Source organism: Calidris pugnax, unplaced genomic scaffold (assembly GCF_001431845.1).
Source record: "Calidris pugnax isolate Ruff unplaced genomic scaffold, ASM143184v1 scaffold91, whole genome shotgun sequence".
Taxonomy (NCBI): domain Eukaryota; kingdom Metazoa; phylum Chordata; class Aves; order Charadriiformes; family Scolopacidae; genus Calidris; species Calidris pugnax.
This window is the reverse complement of record NW_015090898.1, coordinates 1,587,132-1,608,866: the sequence shown is the minus strand read 5'-3', so window position 1 is coordinate 1,608,866 and position 21,735 is coordinate 1,587,132. Positions and strand designations below refer to the sequence as shown.

The window sequence follows — 21,735 nt, the reverse complement described above, 5'->3', positions numbered from 1 at the left end:
ATATTATTTTCTACCGTATCTGAATGGTAACACTTTAAAATCACTTTACATCAATGCCCAGTCATTCAGGCCTTCAGTCTTTTACTTTATGGTTATGTTTTAACATATATAGCAGCGTGATTGCTTTTCACATCTCACACATAATCCTCAAGAACCTTTTTCGTGCCCACTCCATCTGATTTACTCCCAGCTGGATGCACGTAGGACTATGGCTAAGGATACACTCAGGTATTCACGGGACTGCAGAATGGCAGATTTTACCACGTCTCTTGAGGCCGCTGTGTGTGCTGGGCTGTGCCCTCTGCCTTCTGCTCTCTAGAGTTCTTTTCTTCACCGTGTTTCCATAGAAAGGTCACGAAAAGGACCCGTGTTGTGGCAGTGTCCCCAGCTCAGGGTGGTGTGGCTGCTGTGTTTTATCAGCCAGAGTGGCACGCAGGAAAAAATACGTGATGAATAATGATTAGGCTGAGTGTTTTTAAATTCTGGGGCTGGACTGTGCCCTCAGACTGAGGAGGTGATTCCTTGGACGCGTTGCTGCTGGCTCTGACCGGAGCAGCGCTGCCAGCAGGGAAGATGCTCTGCTCCTGAGGAGCTCAGGCATCCCACAGGGAAAGGCTTGGCCATCAGTTAGAGATTTGGGGTGTTTCTCCTCCTCTATTTACAGGTGGCTTGAGCAGAGCTGCACAAAGGTTTCTTCAGAGGCCCTATTAATCCGTATTTTTCATGTCCGTTCCCTGTTCTGTGGTTGGAAACATCACGCTGTGTGTTTTACAGTTTTACAGCTGAGGGGGGAGAAGGATGCTCAGTTTTATGAAAGATCACATTATTTAGGAAAACCAAGAAACGCTTCTGAAACTGATGAAAATGCAATTAAAAATGCTTAAAATGCCTATTCTGTGTTTGGAGGTGTGGTTGCTCTTGGAGAAGGGACCTTTCTGTGTGGACAAGACGAATCTGGAACTGCAGCATCTCGGGGTCTGGAGTCAGTGGGGCTCTGCCTTATTCTTTATCCCACAGCCACAAAGATGCAGAGAGCCAAAGACCTGCCCATTTACGTGAAATCTGGTGTGGGTTTATCGCTTTTATAGCTGCTGACTAGGAGGGACCTTAGTCTTTTGCTACAAGATATAATATTACAATGCTATTTTTATTTTATTGATTTAACCTGGTCTTCAACAGAGAGGGGCAGAAAATTGCATTTGAAAGATAAGTGGAAAAAAAGATCTACAGGATGGATTGCATCTTAGATGGCAAAATGACTGCTGTGATTACATTTTGTTATGCTAAGTATTTGGGCTACATGTTGTAGGCCAGGTTTTGCTAAAAATCTAATTTTACCGTAGAACAGCGTATCCAAGAGTACTTTAAAATGGATTATACAGTAAAAGCTCCAAACCTTACATTATATCGTAACCTAAATGGACTGATTTTGCTGCTATTTAACATTTTACATAGAGTGTGGCGGTACTTGCCACAAAGTACATATATTCCACTTTAGGAATAGATATATATTCCACTTTGTTAGGCTGCTGGCTGAAGTTTTTCAGGATGCCTGGGTGCCTGGGACACCGTTGTCCTGCTTTCTGGGTGGTGCACAGATGAGCTGGTTTTCCTTCTGGCACAATGTATAGCTATAAACTGCTAAAACTGATAAAATAAGGCAAATTTTAATATGGGGAAGGGCTGGGCTGGTGGCAGCGATACCTGCAGTGGAGGAGGGCTGGGGGGTGGAACAGTCTCTGCCGGTTCCTGCGTCACCAGCACCAGAGGAAGAGCCCGTGGCGGCGGAGCTGAATGACACCCTCTTGGCACAGCCTGGTGAGATGTGTGTGTGTGTGTGTGTGTTTCTTTACATGCCTGCCTTCGTTTCTTGGCTAGATGATTCTGCAGATTTGTTATTTATAGTATTTTAGTATTAAATAATAAATCAGCGTCTGGGAAAGAAGCAACTTCTGTTTGCATTTTGCTAAATCATTTTCGGTCTTTCCCTATAAGGCAGGAAAATATAGACCCGTAGCACATCTTTTATTCTGTCATCTAAAATTCCGTGTGATTTTTTTTTTTTTTCCACCATTCTCTCCTTTTATCTGTGAAGAGGAGATGGAGTTCTTTGATATTTTATTTAGACAGCATTGCACATTTGGGAGCAAGCCATTTGAGCTGATTACAGATGCCCCCATGGTGTGACCAGCACCGAGTCACCTTCTCTCTCTGGCCTCGTGGCCGTGTGGGGGGACGGTGCCTGTCTTGCAGCAGAATTGATCTGGGGCTATCCGAGTGTGGGAGGAGGGGTATCTGATGGTGCATGTTCACCTGAGGAAGTTGCAGATAGCTGGCCATTCAGTGTATCACAGCTTTTTCGAATCTATAAAGTCCGTTGCCCCATGGTTGGTGCACAGGGAAATTTGGGTCTCTGCCATTTCACAGCCAGAGGAGGTATCTAAGTCTCACTTGACCTTGAGAACCCAACAGAGTCACAGAGCTGGCTGACAAATGGTCCTCCCCAACCGCCTGCTGGAGGTTGCTGTGGGAAGCACAAGGTTACCATCATTTTGCCTTGCTCAGAGGAAGCTTTTTGTCCAGTGAGAGCCAGCACAGAAGACGCTGTTGTGCTTTCATTTATCTCTGACCCTGGTGATAGGACTGGAGGAGGGAAATGGTCATGGCTGTCTCTAAAAACCCCTTCACCCTGTCCTTGGCACTCAGAGCTGGCCTTCGGGAGCCCATCACACTAAGCCACTGTGACAGCTCGTGAGGGAGAAGCATTGTCCAGACGCACAGGACACAAGACACCCTACTTCTGCAACATGTTTTATGGTGCCCCGTGTCAGATGCTGGCCTTCAGAGAAAGAGGTGGATCGTTCTGTGCAATCCAGCAATAAGGCCGAGAATGAGCTGAGAGTAATTAATTACACGGGACACGTCAAGGCAAAGGGGAGCTGCTGCTGCTCTTCTGCCTCTGCCCACTTCTGCTGGAGATTCTCAACCAGCGCTGCCAGAAAGCTCCTGCTCCTTCACTGGGGTGCACAGAGACTGTCAGAACCCATTGTGTTACGGTGTCTGCTGCTGTAAAGCACGTGCAGCAGAGGTGCTGTTGCTGCCTCGTGTCTGTGTGGTTGTGTGTCTGTCCCTCTGCTGCCACAGCTGAGGGTTCATTTCTCTGTTTGCCTGTGCGGCCCCTGAGAGCCCTGCTCCGAGCACAGGGTGCATCAGCTGGGACTATGGGCAGGGACACCTCCCACCAGAGCAGGTTGCTCAAGGCCCCATCCAGCCTGGCCTTGAACCCCTCCAGGGATGGGGCAGCCACAACTTCCCTGGGCAACCTGTTCCAGTGTCTCACCACCCTCAGAGTAAAAAATTTCTTCCTGAGATCTAATCTGAATCTTTTTTCTTCCAATTTAAAACCGTTTCCCCTTGTCCTATCACTACACTTCCTGGCAAAGAGTCCTTCTCCAGGACTTCTCTATAATAGACCTTCTCTATTTCCTACAGAATTCCACAAATCCTTGTCTGACTTGCTTTTAGCCACCAATCACTTCCATCCTAAGTATTTCACGTTGCCAATAAGGCATTCAATATGCACAGCCGTTCAGATAAATGTCCTTTTTCTCAGTTTGTGATGATTTAATGGGTGGATTTAATTTATTGTATAGTCGAGTGCTATAGGTAGTAGATGCGCTGTCTGCCCACTCTGTTTTGATATTGCCAGGGAAGCAGTTATTAATGGCACATAAATTCTATCCAACAGTTTTCTTAAGTGCCTTAACTATAGCGCGTCTAATACCGCGGGCTGGGAGCCGCTGCTCTCCGCAGGGTGTCCAAGGAAAAAGCCCTGGCAAAGATGAACGATGAGCTGGGGCTCGGTGCAGGACCAGAAGGAATTTCCTGCCATAAGGACTCTCCCATAAAAGCCGTGCAAAACACCCCTCCCAAATTACACCCTTATTCAAACCCCCAGAGCCCGGTTTCGCTGGCAGCGACATGCGTTCCTCACCGGGTGACTCACAGGCTGGGGTGAAGTTAATCCCAACACTCTTTGTCATGGCAGTGGGCAGAACCACCACAAATTATGGACACAGACAACACGGGGCAGCCCAAGCTGCCCATGAAGCAGTGCTGGAAGGACACGCATCGCCCCAGCCTCACCCCAGTGTGGGGGGATTCTGTGCTGCAGCAGTAAACGAGCCCCCCCCTCCACGGCTAACGAGGCGGCTACTGACGCCTCCTTGGTTTCTGACAAAAAAATGAATCATAAAAGCTGCTGAAATTCATTTTCAGTTCACAGTCCATTCGGTGCCAGACTTTCATGCTGCAGTCATGTGAGTGTGCCCTGACGTGTGCACACGCGCTGGGTGTGCGTTTATTTACCCTGTGGTGTGCACTTGGGGGCATGCATGCCTAGCTTTAAATATATATATTTTTAAAGACTGAGAACCTGTTTTCTCCTAAAAGTCTTTAGCTCCGCCCAAATTAGCACTTATTTTTTACTGCAAAGTTCAGACATTTTCCTTCCCTTTTCCTCTTCAAACACATTTTTTAGCTCTGGTCAGACAGTAACTAAGGATGGACAGTGGCAGTGTCGGAGAGTGGCACAACTACAGGAGCTGAATAGTTTAAACTATTTAAAAATGGCAAAAATAAATGCAAGTGTTACTACGTAGAAGACCAAATCGAGATTTAAAGACTTTTTCTTTCAACATCTGTAGATCTGTTCTCCTCTGTTGAAATCTCATTTTCTCCTTTCGCTTTCAAGCCAACAGAAATGAAAACTGTGTTAAACAGCATGTGGGGGTGTGATGAGCCATTCCTTACAGACCAGCTACTTCAAAACTCCTACCTTTCTGGGTAATAAATTGCCCACAGGGCAATGAAATGTGAGATTTCCTTTGGGCCACTTGGCAAGACCTCTGAATTGGCATCTGATCTGACAGATCTTCCTGGGCCACAAAAGCAAGTTTGGGATTTCAGATGGAGACCCACAGAGATGCGGCATTTCAGGAGCATTTGCCCATTCAATGGTAGAATAATTTTGGTGGGAAGGGACCTCTGGAGGTACCTAGTCCTGCTGTGGGGTGTCTTATGTGGGGGCTGGAACAGTTAATGCCGAAGGAAAGTTATTAGGACTTGTGTGTGTTAACGAGTCGTGTTGGTATGCGTCCTTCTTTGTATCAGAATTTGTAAAGAAAGGTCAAAACTGGAAAAAAACCCACTACCATTTGGTGCTTTTCTGACCCCCCCGACATCTGCACCTTCAGGGAAGAATCTGACAATGGACATGACTTTGCTCTTGAGCTACAGGTACATCTTGTGTGGGGGAACTGATGGAGATGTTTACCTATGCTTTATCTATTCAGAAGGCTTTCCCTAGGCTGGAAATCAAGCTTGTTCAATAGAGCTCGTTAGGTAATGAGCTTATTCACTAAGCTCATTAGTGGTGGAATTCATCCTGCTCAGCCCTCTGCAGCCCAAAATCTTGTATCCCTTCAGCCCAGCTTACTACTTGTGGTGACCCTTAGCGAGAGAGATGACTTTTACCTAATTTCGGCTGGTTTGCGTATTTTCATTCAGCAGCTGCCTTGCTGAATGAATGTTTCTATTATTTAATCTGGCCTGCTATTCCTCTGTAGCAGAAAAATATCTAAAAGGGCTGAAGTCTTTTGCATCCAGCGTGCCAAGGCTGGGATCTCATGCCAGCTCATTTCATGAACCGAAGCGGTGTGTGACTCAGTAGGACTCATCCCCGTACGTGATGGATGCTCCCTGGATTGAGGAGCAGACGGTTGGGCAGATGTAAGTAGGCAGGAAAACGAAAAGAGGCACCAAGTAGAAGTTGTGATTGCCTCCCGCGAGCTGACCGTGATTGCCCATCTGTACACAATCTCGTGGTCCTGCAGGAAGGTTTAAAGCACACACACACACGCACGGCAGAAGCTGGGGATTTCATATTTTGGCTAATTATGCAGAGATCAGAGAGTGAGATTGATAAAAGGATCTCTCGCAGGTGCAAGGCTGGGTGGGAGACGGCGTTTTAAATCTTCCTGAACCAACAGCACAACCGAAATGTGTGACAGTGAAGGATGTGTGTTGGCAATAATGCTTCATTGATTCATGTTCAAAGTGGTAAATTTAAGTCCTGTTTCTACTCATTTCAGACACTGATTACTAGAAAAAGGCTCTCATGCAGTGGAGTAACGGAGGAGTCTGTTAAATCGACAACAGCCTACTCCTGTCTTCCCTCTGGAGGGGCAGAAAGAAGCAACTGGAGCTTTTCTCAGTTTAATATTGATGACAGAAGGCCAAGATACTATGTGAACCTCAAAAGACACTAAACCAGGATTATAATTGAGAATGAGTTCTGAAATCAATAGCAGGGGAAGAATAAGATTATATCTGCATTAGCCGACAGCGCGGCTCAGCTGAGCTGGGCAGGGGATGGAGCATCCCTCCTGGGCGCATCTCGGGGGACTCATTGCAGACTCATCCTCCTCTGGTCCATGGGCCAAACGCCCACGCTAAGAGCTCTTTAGCTGCATTCCTGGAGTGCACCTTCCAGCCGGGTTTCACCCAGAAGGAAGGCAGTTTGCACACTCAGAGACCTCTCTGCACCGAGCCAGGCTGCAGCAGGGACGGGGTGATGGATTTTGCTTTCAGAGAGAGCTCCTGAGCCAAAGGGAGACACTGATGGAGACAGGCTCTGGGAGAAAGCAGCTCAGAGCAGCTTCCTCTCCCTTTAGCTTTCCTTTCGGAAACAGCTCCCTTCTGCCAAACCTTAGGTTGCAAGAAGAGCTGGCTTGCATTATCCTTCTCAATTGAAAAATAAAGCGCTATTTTTGGGTTTGCCATAGTGACTGTAATTAATATTTCAGGAGGATGGCTCCCTTGTGCTCCAGGTCATACAAATACAGAGAAAGGTGCATGCTGTTGATGACGTCTCCAAATTAGAGCCCAAAGGGCACGTAGAGCATACCGACGTGGCAGTGAGGATCGTGGCAACTGGGTGAGAAAATAAGTAGAAGTAAGGATTGTGGCAACTGGGTGAGAAAATAAGTAGAGATAAATAATAGTAAGAAGTGTTTTCCGTAGTGCAGAGAAGAAATCAGGACCTTTCTGGTTGTGGGGTGAAATCTGTTTGTCTCAAGGCTGTGCATTTAAATATTAAAGGCTGAAAGTGACTCAAGATTTTATCATCTGCTGTTTTCCCATCTGATGTGAAGCCCCGTGTCGACAGGCGAGATGAGAAAAACAGCAGCACTTCGTGTCTTTCAGATGGCAAAGGGGAGTCACGTGTGCCGAAAGAATAAAGCAATAAGTACGTGAAAAATAATTACCCGTAATAAAAAGCGAAGGGTGCTTCATGGCGCTGAGGAGGTGGCGTTTGATTAACGGGAGCTCTTGACAGAGAACCCCACGGCTCTGGCTCCTGGGGGCAGCGAGGCCTGGGGGTGTCGGGCATCAGCCAAACCCCTCCCGGCTGCACCCCCAGCAGCAGTGGCTGCTCCCCCTGTACGTGTAAGACTTGTTAGTGGAATTATTTGCCCTTGTTATTAGGAGACTCCCCAGTACCGAGCCCTCTGCATCTCTCCTGCTCAGGCTCAGGCTTCATGGGCCCGCAGCCCGGTTCTGCAGGACCAACCCTCTCCAGAAGCAAACAGCCCTTCTCAAGGGCTTTCCGGGGATGTACGGCAGCCAAATTTCACAAAGTCCTGAAGGCAAAAAAAAAGCTAGAGCTGATCTGTGTTTTAATTCTGCCGCAGATGGCAGGCCGAGATGAAAGCAGCAGGTTTCCCCGGGCGATGCGCGATGGCTCTGCCCGGCCTGGGCGGCCGAGGGCTGCTCGGAAAATGGCTTTGAGTGGCCTCCCAGCCCAGGTGGCTGCTGTCACAGAGGCTTTTATAGGGGAGAGAGAACTGACCCGTGGAGCCCCACACTCCAGCAGCAGCAGCGGTGACGATGCCATCGCAGCGCTCATCCCCGAGGCCCAAAACCCCTCACGGCGCCGCACGGAAAGTAGGGACAAGTCCTCGGTGTTAGAGCCAGAACAAAAGAGTGAAATCGGGAAAGAATGAGGGAAAGAAAGAGCCAGATGATCCCGCGTCAGTCCTGAGGCTGCAAACCAGAACAAAAAGCCTGTAAAAGGCTTGCACCTTTTCAGGGAGTAATGAATTCTTTCCTCCTCTGGCAGGCAGTGATTTGACTTGCCACATGCCTCCTAGTAATTTCCCAGCAGGTTTTAATGTTGGAACAATGGCATTTGGTTAGATATTGATTTTAAAATAACTCTTCCACACTTACTTGTAACTTTAAGAGGTGAGTTACAGCCCTTGAATGTGCTCTAATGTAGCGGCGGTAAATAGTTAAATAGGCACCAGCTGTATCTGCAAGCATCGCCCGTCCTCCTGCTCCACAGGAAAAATACCCAGAGTTCTGCCCACACCGGGGGAAAATAGCCATAAATTCAGGGTGGATGTGCTGGAATTTGACAGAAAAATCTTTCTGTGCTGGATGTTGAAGCCGGGAGAGAGGGAAGGCCGTGCCCCGTCCTCAATCCCTGCCAGGGGAGAGGGAAGGGGAGGATGCCACCGACATGGAGACCTCATCTCCAAAGGGCAGAGGGGCTGCAGGGACATGGGGCGCTCAGGGGGTCCCTCCAGGCTCGTCTCTGCTCCCCAAGTCACACCAAAAACTGATTTGGACTGTGGGGCTGTAATCAGCTAAGGGACCTAATTAGTTTGGACTAATTTGTTGCAGGGCCTTTAGCTTCACTGCCTCTTCCTCTCTCCCTGACTGACAGTGGCTACTCTGTCCCGTATTTTCAGCTGATCTCTGTAAACTAATTACTTTTACTGGGTCAGTGCTGTTATGAAATTATCATTTTATGAGACTAAAAATAGCTCGGATCCAGTCAGCAAGCCAATCACTTCCCTTCATCTCCAATGAAAACACAACGTTATCTTTAATCTGTATTTCTCAGGCACTTACGGTGATGCAGGCTAGAGAGAAGAGGGGGGAAAATGAGGAGCTTAGGAAAAAATTGATAAATCAGTTGCTATAGATGCATCTCTGCCAAGGTTTCCATTGGTAAATTTAGCAGTCATGTTATAATTTTAGCCAGTACCATTACTTGGCTTTATTCAAAATAAGCCACTTCTTGCACAAAGAATTTACCCTAAAGGAAAGTGATTTTGTCTTGCACATTGAAGATGGTTTTATGTGCAGTCATTACAAATGTCCAAAGCCACAAAAAGCCTAAAGACAGACAAATTTATATTTTTTAACAGAGAGAAAAATCCAGTGAATTCCACTTGCTCTGAGAATGAATGAAGGTATTTTAATACTTCTGGGGTTCTGGGGAATACAAACTGCTCAAAAATGAGGTGCTTGCCTGAGATTTACATCAAGACAGTGAAGGGACAAGGTTCCAGCTGTAGTTGCTGATACAAAGGCATTTTGCACATAATGTCTGCGAGCCCATTAGGGTAAGAAAATTGATACACATTTAGTATAAGATGAAGCTGGAGTCAAGAGAACGAAAGCTCAAGAAAATGGCCTCTTTGTTGTGCTCCATCAATTCACTGTTTGATTGGACTCTCTGTGTCTGAAATTCAAGCAGCTCTTTGGCCGGTGGATGGAGGAATTGTTGACTGTGTGGGAAATGGTGAGAGTGATGAAATTGTAGGGCCTTGCTTTACAAAGGAAATATCCCACTTCTCATCCATCTTTCCCGCGCCGATGTTAAATATGCAAAGTAGTGTTTCTATTAAAGCAATTTCTCTGATTCAGTTTAATGGCAGTTACTGAAGTACTGACACGCAGAATATGATTACTGGGCCAAACAGCAATCTTTCCGGAGAGCCCGGGAATGGCAGCGCTCCAGAGATGATTTATTATTTTCCTTACTTTGCAAACTCCTCTTGGTTTGCTTGAGGGAGGGAGGATGATGGTTACTATCAGCTTGAGTGGTTTCAGCACTTTGCGTTGGAGAAATAAGGGCGGAGAGGTCTCCATTCTCATGGGAGCTGGTGGCAGTTGCCAGAAACGTGGTCACTGCTCACTGAGCTCCTGCTAGTCCGGCTGTCACCAAGGCAGCAAGGATTTCACATCCTATTTCACTGCTTAAATTTCAGCCCCTTCCTTGCCCTTGACTGAACACCAATAAAAAAGAAAGCCCAAGAAATGAACAAAACCTGGAATGATGTTTCTTTCAGGCGCATTGACCAGGTGTCAGTTCTCTCTGCTCTCCCTGACCCACATCTTGCAGAACCACCTTGGACCAAGACAGACCCCTGTGCCCACATCCCTGCTCTCTAAGCACTCGCCCAAGAACAATTGTAAGACATTTCGGGTCTTGCTCCAGACCAGGCTGTTGACATAACCAGCATGTCTGTTTTTTTGACTTCCCAGCATTAACCCAGCTCCTTCAACGAATGACACTGGTGGGACCTGCTGTCTGAGGGCACCGATGGGTGTCGTTCAAACTCATTGACCAGGGCAGCTGTATCTGAAAGAGGGGTAGTGTTCTCAAAACCATTGCGTTCTTGCAAAATGTAATGGAGGTGGTCAGAGAGAAGACAGATTCTCCCAGGATCACCCCAAGGGTGCTGAGCTGGGGGGGCTCAGCCTTCATCAGGCAACAGGAAACCCCACAGCGTATCCCGGAGCTCAACCCAGAACAAAACCCATCAGCAACCTTCTCCATCTGTGCTGCTGGGTTATTGACCCAAAGGTTGTGGTGCCGATTCCCTCCAGGATACACTGTGGGTTTTTCCCCCCTTCTCTGCTCCAGTCTGTGGTGGGATGGGGGTGCTGCCCCCCCTGCTTGGCTCTGGCATCCCCCCAATGCTCTGCAGAGCCCTGGGGACACCCCCCATGCCCCAGATGGCACAGGGAGATGTGGCGCTTGGGTTTTCCCAACTCCGGTTTGCTGCCAAGGCTGCAGGTAGAGACAGGAGTTGGAATGCACTGCTGTTGTCAGGTGAAATGAAAACAGCTTTAAAAAACTTAGAAAAATACGTGCTCTGGGCAAACCCAGAGTGGGGTTCAGAGACGTGAGGGAGCCTTCATCCCACAGCCGTGGCTGGGATGATGCTGACGGGCAGCGAAACGTGAGGCTGCCCTGAGCACAACCAAAGGCTATTTAAAAGTGAATATAAACCAACACTCCAGTAACAAGGTGACAAAATTTATGATAATTAAACTGTCTCTGTGTAGCTGTAAAACTGGTGGCTGTTGCACATCAAGTTAGCTACGATCCAAGCCAGGGATGTGAATTCTAATGAAGGGAAGCCTCTTGCCTTGCTGAGGGGGGATGAAAAGCTCCCACAGAGCAAAGAAAAGGTGCTGGCAAAGCTGATATTTATTGTATCGGTGTTTTAACAAGGCCAAGAAGAAGATGGGTGGTTGTTGGCCGCTTGAGGAAAATCTTTCTGCATGAATTGGATAGCTGGTTCTGAATTAATTTTGAATAGTTGTTTCAGTAATTCAGATTGATTTAAGATGCACCCAAGAATAATGCTTTCATTATAAAACCTCCTGAGCAAAATTTAAATCGTGTTAAATTAAAAACAGCCTCTGTTAAAACAGGGCTGATGAGCACAGCAGAGGGATCAGAGATGCAGGGTCAGTATAATTGAATTCCTTTGCTTTGTTTCCCATTCCAGAAGAACCGTGGTACCTGTCTCCCCGGGTTGTAACTTCCTACAGAGCTTGCAAGTTGTCTTGGATTTCTCTAAACTGATTTGCAGAGTAACCCCACCAAAAGCAGCACTTACTCTGTTCTGTAGAGTATTTACCCTCAAGAAGAAATGCATTTTTATTGCTTTTCATTTATGGGTCAATTTGGTCCAAAAGATACTGGGGAATCTGGAATAAGAGCAGTGGATGCACAGAGCAGCAGGAGAGTTACTGGTCTTACTGCTAATCTTGTTTGTGTGCTGTAGCTAAACTTCTCCTTTTATATAAATGGAGCTACTTTTTTAATGTCTTAATAAGATGGGAAAAGTTATCCTGCATGTTCCAAATCCTTTTGATAAAGCACCGTGTCACAAGCAACGGTGGAATCCCAGGGTCAGGGAAACATTCACTTTTTAGTTTTAGTGATTTATAGGTTTCAGTTACATGTTTATATCTTTCAAAACCAAAAATACATACATATGCGTATAGACCTAAGTTAAAAGCCATTGTGCTTTACAGTTTCTTGTTTTAAATGCTGGGTGAATTTTTAAAGTCAAATGGCAGAAAATGATTAAGATACTCCTGAAAGCTCTGAGCGTTGCCAACACGCAAAGAGCAAACTGGCAAAGAGGGACGAGGCAAAGCCCAAGGTTTTAAGGAGCGCGGTAGAGACTTGGGCTGCGTTTTTGGCAACGGCGGTGGGATAGGGGTTGCCAGGACTGTCATTAGGAACAAGACCCTTCCAAACCTACTGAAATGATTTCTGAAGAGAGCTGTACAGAAAATACTGTATGGAAATGCCAGTTTGTCAAAACTGAGAGGATTTATGGGGAAATGAAGGCAGCCTGGGGATGTTATGCATTTGATGGGAATCAGGAAGGTGGAAATGACCTGAGGCCCATAGCTTTGTTTCTGGAGGTGATGAGTTCTTGTTGCCACGATGCCGGTGGTGGTGAGAGCTGTTGCAGGAGCCTCTGGCACCTTCCTCCCCCAGAGCAGGGACCCCCATGTCCTGGCCATCCCCCAGTGCCTCCTTGAGGGCTCTGGCCAGGCCCCGAGGAGCTGCTCTGGCAGGAATTAGGTTTTTATGGCTCACAGTAACAACTTCTCTCCCTAGCACTGGTTTTGGGGAAGCCCGTGGAGTGCGTTTGGATGGTGCTCGGAGAAGGGAGCGCTGGGTACCGGGGGGCAGTGGGGGGCTGTGAGGGCACAGGGACTTTTGGGGGCTGCTCTTACCGAGGTTTCCGAGTTTCTTGTTAAGTCTGTGATATGACACCAAACTTGGCTGATAGACTATTTGCTAGAGACACCTACTTTAATTAAAATCCTGCAAGAAAAACCCCAAATTGGTATTGCTAGAAGTTTAAGCTTTAAGGCTTTGGCAGCATTTTATAGGTCTCTTTCCAATGGGCTCTTACAAAGCCGTGCTTAACTGTATAATTTTTAAAATTCTTGTCAACTCATTAAAGGCACTCATTCGTCCATAATTTCTGTGATTACAACAGATTGAGAGCACTTTAAAGTCCTCAGGAGCACTCTGGTGTGTCTATCCACGCGTTCAGCAGGAGAACAGGACCGAGCTGGTGAGGGGAACAGGGACGTGTGGCACGGTGGCACGTCCTGCCTGGGTTCACAGGAAGGGTTTGTTCCTGAGCCACACCAAACATTCCCTTGACCCCAACTTCCCCGTCATCAAGGTCCAACAACGTACGTGTGAAGGTGCGTGAGCGTGTGGAGGTAGAAAGAGAGTCGTGATCATTGTGAAACAGAAAACAGAGCTGCCTTTTCCTGCGTTTCCCCCTCTGAACTGCCCGGGACAGGTCTCCCTTGTCCTCTGGAGCTTCTCAGATGCAATGATGGGGACAGGAGGGTGGGAACCGACCAGTATGGACCAGTCAGAATATTGAAAGCTGACCCACAGGGTGGGAGAGCGCTGGGATCTAAAGCCCACCTTTGATTTCTAAGCCAGCCCTGACTTCTTTTCCAGGGTAAGGACCTTAGCTTCTGCCATAGGAACCTGCAGACTGTGCTTAGATGTTAAAAAGGAAGAAAAAGAGATCTCTTGGTGACTATGACAAACATGTTCTATATTCTCACTTAATGAAGAAATTCAGACTTGCAGTTGTCATATGCTCAGATTTTGCGGCTTTCTGACAGCTGAATTATGATTTTAATAATTTAAATGTGCTACTGTGAGCCTGTTCGTGTCTAATAGGCACAGAGAAGTGTTTAAAATCAAAAGCGGTTTAGAGAAAAAGTGGTCACCATATTACAAGAATGAGAATTGTCTATATCTGAATATTAAACTGGGAGAACTCTCTGGTGAGAAAACTCTTTTCAAAGTAACTATAAACATGGTATATTCTATAATTATATAACTATAAACTTGGTTCTGATTTGTGGAAGCCAGAGACTGGTTCCATCATAACTTTGGGACTGCCTGAAGCTGCAGCCTGTGATTCCCACTTTTACATAACCCCGTCAGGGTGAGGGTTTGGTCATTCTGCTTACAAAGGTTTTAGTTCAGAGCAACAGAAGCTCAAATCTATAATCTCAGTAGAAACATCTGTAAGACAGAAACGAAATATAAGGGAAAAAATTGCCCTCCAGGCTACATTCCCCTTGCTTTGATATCATTAGCTTTGTACCTGTCCACGGGAACGTTTGAAATTCTACTGCAGCTGCTACAGGATACTCGTGTTATTTTTTAAGTTCACAACTAAACACAGACAAGAAGCCCACATCCTGCTCAACTAAGTAAAAACCAGATCATGTCCTGGAGATCACCGAGTATTTTCCATAAAGTAGCCCGCAATACCATTTGAATTCAGCAAATCCACAGCTCCTGGCACATCAAGTGAGGAAACAACGACCGACATCGCGAAGAGAGACATCATATACATCATATGCACCTTGTACATCATATACACCTTGTACATCATGTACATCAACAACTTTGTGTAGCATCTGTGGTTTGAATGAATGTCTGAAAAACACCATAAGCTCTGCCTGCCAGCTGCCTTGCACCCGGGATAACTTTCCCCTCCTGCAGAAGGAGCGCGGATCAGGCCCCGCTACTCCCCAGCCTTGCTCCTCCTGCACTCATTTGCCGTTGTGCCAAGCGTTTCTCAAGTGGGTGTAAGTGCTGTTTCATACAACTTCACATGAGCAGAAACTGCAGAAGTTGTACGGCAAAGAACAATCAAGCCCTGAACAGTTCCAGCCCCTTTTCGAACATGCACCCAGGAAAACGCTTAGGAGTAACTGAAGTCAAGCTCCCAGCACACGCTCGCCTGCTGCTCAGTAAAAGAAAAAGTAATACTCACCCCAGTGTTGTCATGGTTACAATAGTGTACCAAAAGGAAGCAGGAATACTGGTGAATTTGCTTGCCGAGGACCCTTTCTCTGCATAAAACATCACAGTTGCAAAGATGATGATTGCCATAGTGAGGGAAAAGAGGAGAAAGCCAAGCTCGGAGGCACAGCTCTTCAAAGTGTAGCCCAAGATTCTTAAGCCTTGGGAATGGCGAGAGAACTTGAAAATCCTGAAAACCCGAAAAACCCTTAGTGTCACAAAGGCTCCGCTGACATCCTCGTTGTTGGTCATCACCAAGCCAATGTAGTACGGCATGATGGCCACCACATCAATGATGCTCATCACACTTCTAATGAATCGGTAGCGACTTGGGGCTGCAAAGAGTCTCAACAGATACTCAACCGTGAAAATCATCACGCAAGCCGTGTCCAAGCAAAAGAAAGCCACAGCGTATCTTTCCCCACATGGAAGCTCCTTGTTCCCAGGCACCGTGCCACAAGGGACAGTTTCCACCACGTTAGTGATCACAGAGACAGCAATAAAGAAACCAGTGACGTAGTAAAAGACTAAGGCTAAGGTGCTGGTGTGGGGGTTCTCGAAGGCTCGCCACATGGTCTGCCGGAAGCTCAGGGATGGCATGGACCCTTCTTGGTTGTTTTCTGAGTCATTGTCATCCATCAGCCGCTCCACGTTTTCCCGCTTTCTGTCTTTGTACTCTTCGTAGCAGCAGTCCCCGATGATTTCAGGGAGGATCCCATAGAAGGCAAGCTCTTCGTCATAAGCAGAGATGCACTCGTACCTGGGGTAGTGCAGCTTGCCAGTTCTATAAAAATTTAAGATGCATCTAAAGACCTCAGGGTCCCGGTCAAAGAAGTACTCCTTAGTGTCTTCGTTGAAGAAGAACTCCTTCTCAGTGCTGCCCAGGAGAGTGTCCGGGTATCTCTCCAGTGTAGTCCTCCAGGTCTGGAAACGCCTGCCACTCACGTTGAGAATGATCAGCTCATCCTGCCTCTTGTTTTTCTCCGTTGGAGCCAGTGGCATGGGACAGTTGGCCACTGGCATCCATCCTATGGCAGCTGCCCTGGCAAAGGGCAACCACGCCGCTACTCCTGCTGCCATGATGACCCCAGGTCTTGTTACTGGAGAAGACAGTTGGGCCGCTCCTGGGACCTGCTGGAAGTCAGATCAGTTCCATCTAAAATACAGAACAAAATGAAAACACAACACACAGTCAAGCGGGGTATTTTGCCCCGTTGTGTTAAAGATTCAGGTGTCAGTTCGTACCCAAGGATTTCAAACAACTGCCTTGTCCTCGTCTCCCGTTTGAAGAGCGATGTTAAACAAGGCACGTGATAATCAGCTCAGTGGGGTTATGGCATTATTATAGATTGAAATTTTGAATAGCAAATGATTCCTCATTAAAAGCATTTTAAAAGTAGCATAAACACACTAATTTATATTTGCTTCCTTACAAACAAGACTAATCCATAATTCCCCAGGTGGAAGCCTCATGCTCATCAGTTTAACTACAGCTGTCAAGAAAGAGCCGGGAACTCCAGTAAATCAGCTTGCAGTTCACACAGTGAAACGCCATGAAAAGCCACGATTGGACTGAGCTGGGTCTTAAAAAAGTTCCATACATAGTGAATCTTGCACTAAGACTATTTTCAGTTGAAAGAAACAGAAAATCTCAGGGTTTCATTAGTTTTCTTCCACCTTCAGTTAAAGACCTGGCCTCAGAAGCAGTTTTTTGCTGGTCTCTTTCCTTTAGAGATGGGTTTTACTCCTGTGGAATATCACATTCTCCACTGGAGCAGAGGAAAATTCTGACTTTCAGGGAAACATTGCTCAGAAAATCTGAGCAACAGTGAGCTTCTGACTTTCAGGGAAACATTGCTCAGAAAACCTGAGCAACAGTGAGCTTGAATCCCAGCTGACTAATTTATATTTGCTTCCTTACAAACAAGACTAATCCATAATTCCCCAGGTGGAAGCCTCATGCTCATCAGTTTAACTACAGCTGTCAAGAAAGAGCCGGGAACTCCAGTAAATCAGCTTGCAGTTCACACAGTGAAACGCCATGAAAAGCCACGATTGGACTGAGCTGGGTCTTAAAAAAGTTCCATACATAGTGAATCTTGCACTAAGAATATTTTCGGTTGAAAGAAACAGAAAATCTCAGGATTTCATTAGTTTTCTTCCACCTTCAGTTAAAGACCTGGCCTCAGAAGCAGTTTTTTGCTGGTCTCTTTCCTTTGGAGATGGGTTTTACTCCTGTGGAATATCACATTCTCCACTGGAGCAGAGGAAAATTCTGACTTTCAGGGAAACATTGCTCAGAAAATCTGAGCAACAGTGAGCTTGAAAGCTGATGGATAAAGCTACCGACGGAGCACCAGGAACATCAGAACGAGGGAAGCCTCCAAAGCTGGACAACCTTCTTCCAGCAGGAAGATACCTTGATTACTTCTGAGCTAACAGAGGCAGAAGTCCTTCAGCCAAAGAACTGAAGGACTAATAGGTTGAAAGGAAATATGTTCACTGCACTCTTGATCTTTAGATGAAAAATACCCCAAGTTGTCCAGATCCTCAGCCAACATTCTCTTGAAGTTACAGTCGTTACTGTGGTTCTGATCTAGACAAGAATTTTCTCCTTCTTTTTGGTCTTTGGTGAGAGTTCTTACAATATTTAACTTTTGTTTTAACTTGTATTTACTTTCACTTCCCTAATGTTTTTCTAAGTCTACCATAAAATTATCTGGAGAAAGGTGCCATTATCACATAAGATGCATTAGGGGCCCTATCAAAAGTCAATTTATCAATGGAAATTCCATTGATTCTACTGACTCAGGCCCTCAAAGCTTAATTATATCCTCTATATGGTATCCTTCTAGGCAGTTTTACTCTGAAGTTTTTTAATTGTATGAAAGCTGCCATCCCCACCAGTAAGGCTGCAGCATTATTGATTTCAACAGGCCATCAAAATACTGAATAAAAAATGATGGAATCAATCTCTGGTGAAAATGACTGAACTGCTCACAGAAATGCTCTTCCTTTTGAGGCCACATTAACGTTCATCACCTTAATGTGGAGAATCTTTCTGTGCAATTTTACTACCTAAAGGACAATTGGAATCCCTTGTGCAGGCATCTAAATGCTGCTGGAAGAGGGTTTGTAATTAGGAGACATACAATAATCCGTAGTGATGCTTATCCCAAGGAGCCACTTTGCTTATACTGGAGCAAACATCCCGCAATATTTTCCTATGAAGAATTGTTCAATATTACTATGTGCTGTTCTTTTCTCTCCCCTCGAGGAGGGAGTTTATTGTGCTAATAGTGCCAGGCTGAGAGCCCCGGAGAGGGGGCTCCGAGGGCTGTGGGGGCAGGGGGCAGAGCTCAGCACCCAAACCTTCTCTGCAGGACTTTGGCAGCTCCCCCAGCCCAGCTCCCCATTTCTTACACCAGCAGTGGGGGATCTTTGAACTTCTACTGAACGCTGCCTTAGGAACAGGGCTGCAAAAGGGGAGGCAGCAAAATAACAACCATTCCACCCATTAATCACCAAATATATACAGGGAAATAACCAAGAGACCAAGCTAATGCGTCCTGTGCCTGCTGTCCCTGCTGCTAAACGGTCCTCTCTGCTTTTTAATTTCAATTAACGACACCACCCCAGTCATTCTACCAAGACTGATTGGCGACGTAGGGTGACCTGACCAGCTGCAGTACACTGCATCCTCATCTCCCCTGATTTCTCAGGGGAACCTTGGTAAGAAATCTCTCCTGTACTTTTATAACTTTGGTTGTAAATTCCAGGTTACCTACATTAGCTGCTGAGGCACTATAAATACTTGACATATAATTGTTCTAATAAAACACTGGTAACTCGTAAGTGACTTACACATTTTAAAATCAATTTTTAAAGATAAAATGGGTCCTTGCGTGCTGGCAGTAGATGTGGGGAAGCTATAAATATCTTGGCTGTGGAATGGACAGGAGAGAGTTATTCTTCCGTGGAAGTTTGGTTCCCATTTCTCTGTGACCAAGAGATGCTGCTGGTTAAGAAAACTTAGAGCGCACAGCTTAATTTTCAAAGGCGTCCCAGAATACACGAAAAGATAGACTTTTTCAGCTATAAATTGTCTGAGAGGGAGAAAAAAAGTCCCCTATGGCAAAGGTTTTGCTTTTTCCTGTCCATGAACCCTTGGAACTCCACCCTCCCCAAAGGAAGGGACAGAAAACTGGGGAGAGCTAGGGCTGGATTTGTAACTCAGAGCTGCACAAACTGGGCTGAGTGAAAAAAATGTGAAGTAACTAGTTCATCTACAGCATGTGGAAAGAATCCTCTTTTCCTGCATGCCTGGGTGCTGGTAACTGCTAACCCGTCTGTTTAGGCTGGAAAGCAACCGGCCAGGCTCAAAAAATACTGTACAGTAGAGAGAGTCTCTTCAGCTCGCATCACAAACAGACAACTTCAATCCTAACAAGGATATATTTAGCTCTACTCGTATTTCTAAATTTAATCACCGTAATTTCTGCATGTAATTTGAAAGGAACTAGTTAACAAAAGATCGGTACCCCGCTGATGACATTTAGAACCTGGCACACAAAATTAATTTGCCTCCTGATTTTAAAAAGTCAGCACCTATAGAGAAAAGGATCTGCTTTCTTCAGCTAATGACCAGGGCAGTGAAATAGCCCAAGGAAATTTGATAGAAAAGCCCACGGGCTGAGCCCCTGTCCCTCTCCTGTGACTCCCAAGCCCATCTGGGTCCCTCCCTGGCCACCACTGGCTCCCGCAGGTCGCCGGTGCCGCAGCCCCTTCCTGGCACCAGGGTTTCATCCCCGGCTCAAACAGAAGCCCGAGGGGCACAGCCAGGTCAGTGAACCTCTGGAGGAAAACTTTAGAGAATGCAGTTATTTCTATTTGCCCAAGGGTCAAGAAATAAACAAGGAGTTCTTACCAGAGCAGCTCCCACCAGCAATGCCACACTTAATAAATGTCTCTTCGTAGCCTCATGAAAGCAGAAACAAACCAGAAATCTCCCAGTGTCTCCCTTTCTAGAAGCAGACAGGGACGATTTAAAACACGACTGATAAACATACTGCGAGCTCCTTGGTGAGACACTGCTGATGGGAGTGAAGAGCCTGGAGATCCTTCGTTCTCTCCTTTCCTGTCCTTGTTGGGTCAGGCTCAGGCAGCAAAGGCAGCTTTGCTTTCAAGCAGAATATGTCAGCCAAAGCTCCGACAGCCTCTCCCACTCACGTATTCCTTTTCCCTTTGCAATCGCATCGGATAATAAAACTTTCTGCAAAACATTCACTCTCTCACTCCGTTGGAGAGATTTAGGAGCAAAAGCAACAGGCTCAGGATAAATGCATGCAAACTTCTCCCCTCCCTCCCAGTCAGCCCAGAGAGCCCCATCTTGCCAGCTCATGGCAATGCCTTACCTGGCAGAGGGAAGCCGCTCGCGGCGCCCAAAAGTAGGGCTAAATGTGGGGAACTGGAAGGAAGAGGGAGCAGTCACTCCTCAGGATAAAAGGTGAGCTGTGCTGCCTGCCTCTTGACTCCCTCGCTAAATGCCGTCAGGAGCAATCAGTAAATGTGATCATCATTGTGAAAGTATATATAGAGAGATGACTAAACAGCTTCTCCCTCAGTGCTGCCGAGACGGAGTCTCTCTCTCTCCTGAGCTCGCTGCATTCTGCCCCCTCCCCTCCCAGGACCACTCGGAGCTTTGCTCTGGCTGCCCAGCCCAGCTGGACTCATCCCCCGGGTCCTGAGGAGCCCACTGGCCTGGGGGCAGGGGGGGCTGACCCCACACTGGCCCCAGGGAGGCAGACTGGGAGGTGGGAGCTAACAGAGACTCTGGCAAATGGAGTCATTAAATACACAGCAGAGCCAACCCCGCATGCTAATGTGCCAGCTGTGGCAAGGGGGGGGATGAAGGGGGGAAAAAGTATGGGATGAACTTCACTGGTCCCTCCCGGAGCTCCCTCTGTGTCCCTGACTCCCAGGCAGGCGGGGAGCGTGCAGGAGAGGTCCCTTCTCCTGGATGATAAAATGAGCGATTCCTCCAGCATCACAAACCTACAACCATCACCTCAGCCAGGGCAGGAGGCTACATTCAGTAATAAAAATAATTCATTCAGATTTAAACCAATCTTTCCCTCTCTCCTTCTCCCCAATCCCCCTCATCCCACTGCTCCTTGGCAGCTCTCACCATCCTGTCTCCCCCTCAGCATCCCTCTCTCACCCACCGTCAGAAGTTGGGCTCCACACGCTCAGAGACCTGGCATCCTGGCTCCTTTATCTGTTTGCCGGCGAATCTCCATTAACTAAATAATTAGAAGCCCCAAATCAGAGCGAACCGGTCTTGCCCTGCTCTGTCCGGCCGCTCCCGGCGGGGACCGATGAGCCGCAGCGATAGTTGGGGACTTTATCCAGAAAGTGGGAGGAATAGGGCGGCGGAGGAGGAGAGGAGCTGGGCTGCCTCGCCATGGCCCCGCGTCCCCGCACGGCTCGGGACCGCACTCCGGGATCGCCGGGAGTCCGGGGGCTGGAAGGGGCTGCGGGGCCGCCGGGCGGGGAGGAGCGGGGGGCGAGGATGAGGATGGCGCGGGGGTGGGAGCCGACCGGAGGGGGTACCGCTCCTGCCCCCCTTCGCCCCCTCCCCGCCCGCAGGTGAGACCGCTGCTGGCGTGTCCCTTCCAGCACCGGTGTGTGTCCCCCCCGCAACCCCCGCC

The 21,735-nt window shown here is 47.2% G+C and overlaps 1 protein-coding gene across 5 annotated transcripts in view; it reads right to left on the bottom strand.

Annotated features, from left to right (window-relative positions):
• Positions 1 to 21,480, bottom strand: part of KCND3 (potassium channel, voltage gated Shal related subfamily D, member 3) — a 120,923-nt gene extending 99,443 nt beyond the window's left edge. For 3 of the 5 annotated variants that reach the window (XR_001412788.1, XM_014948530.1, XM_014948533.1), the window contains exons 1-2: positions 20,440 to 20,566; positions 14,997 to 16,181 (exon numbers count right to left, since the gene is read on the bottom strand). Coding sequence is in view for 4 of the 5 variants with exons in the window: in XM_014948530.1 (XP_014804016.1) it covers positions 14,997 to 16,105 (1,109 nt within the window). In the remaining variant the exon portion in view is untranslated. Of the gene's footprint in view, positions 1 to 14,996; positions 16,182 to 19,952; positions 20,041 to 20,439; positions 20,567 to 21,249 lie in introns of those variants that run through there. The other 2 variants (XM_014948531.1, XM_014948532.1) reach the window with 2 other exon arrangements.
• Positions 21,481 to 21,735: the final 255 nt, after the last annotated feature.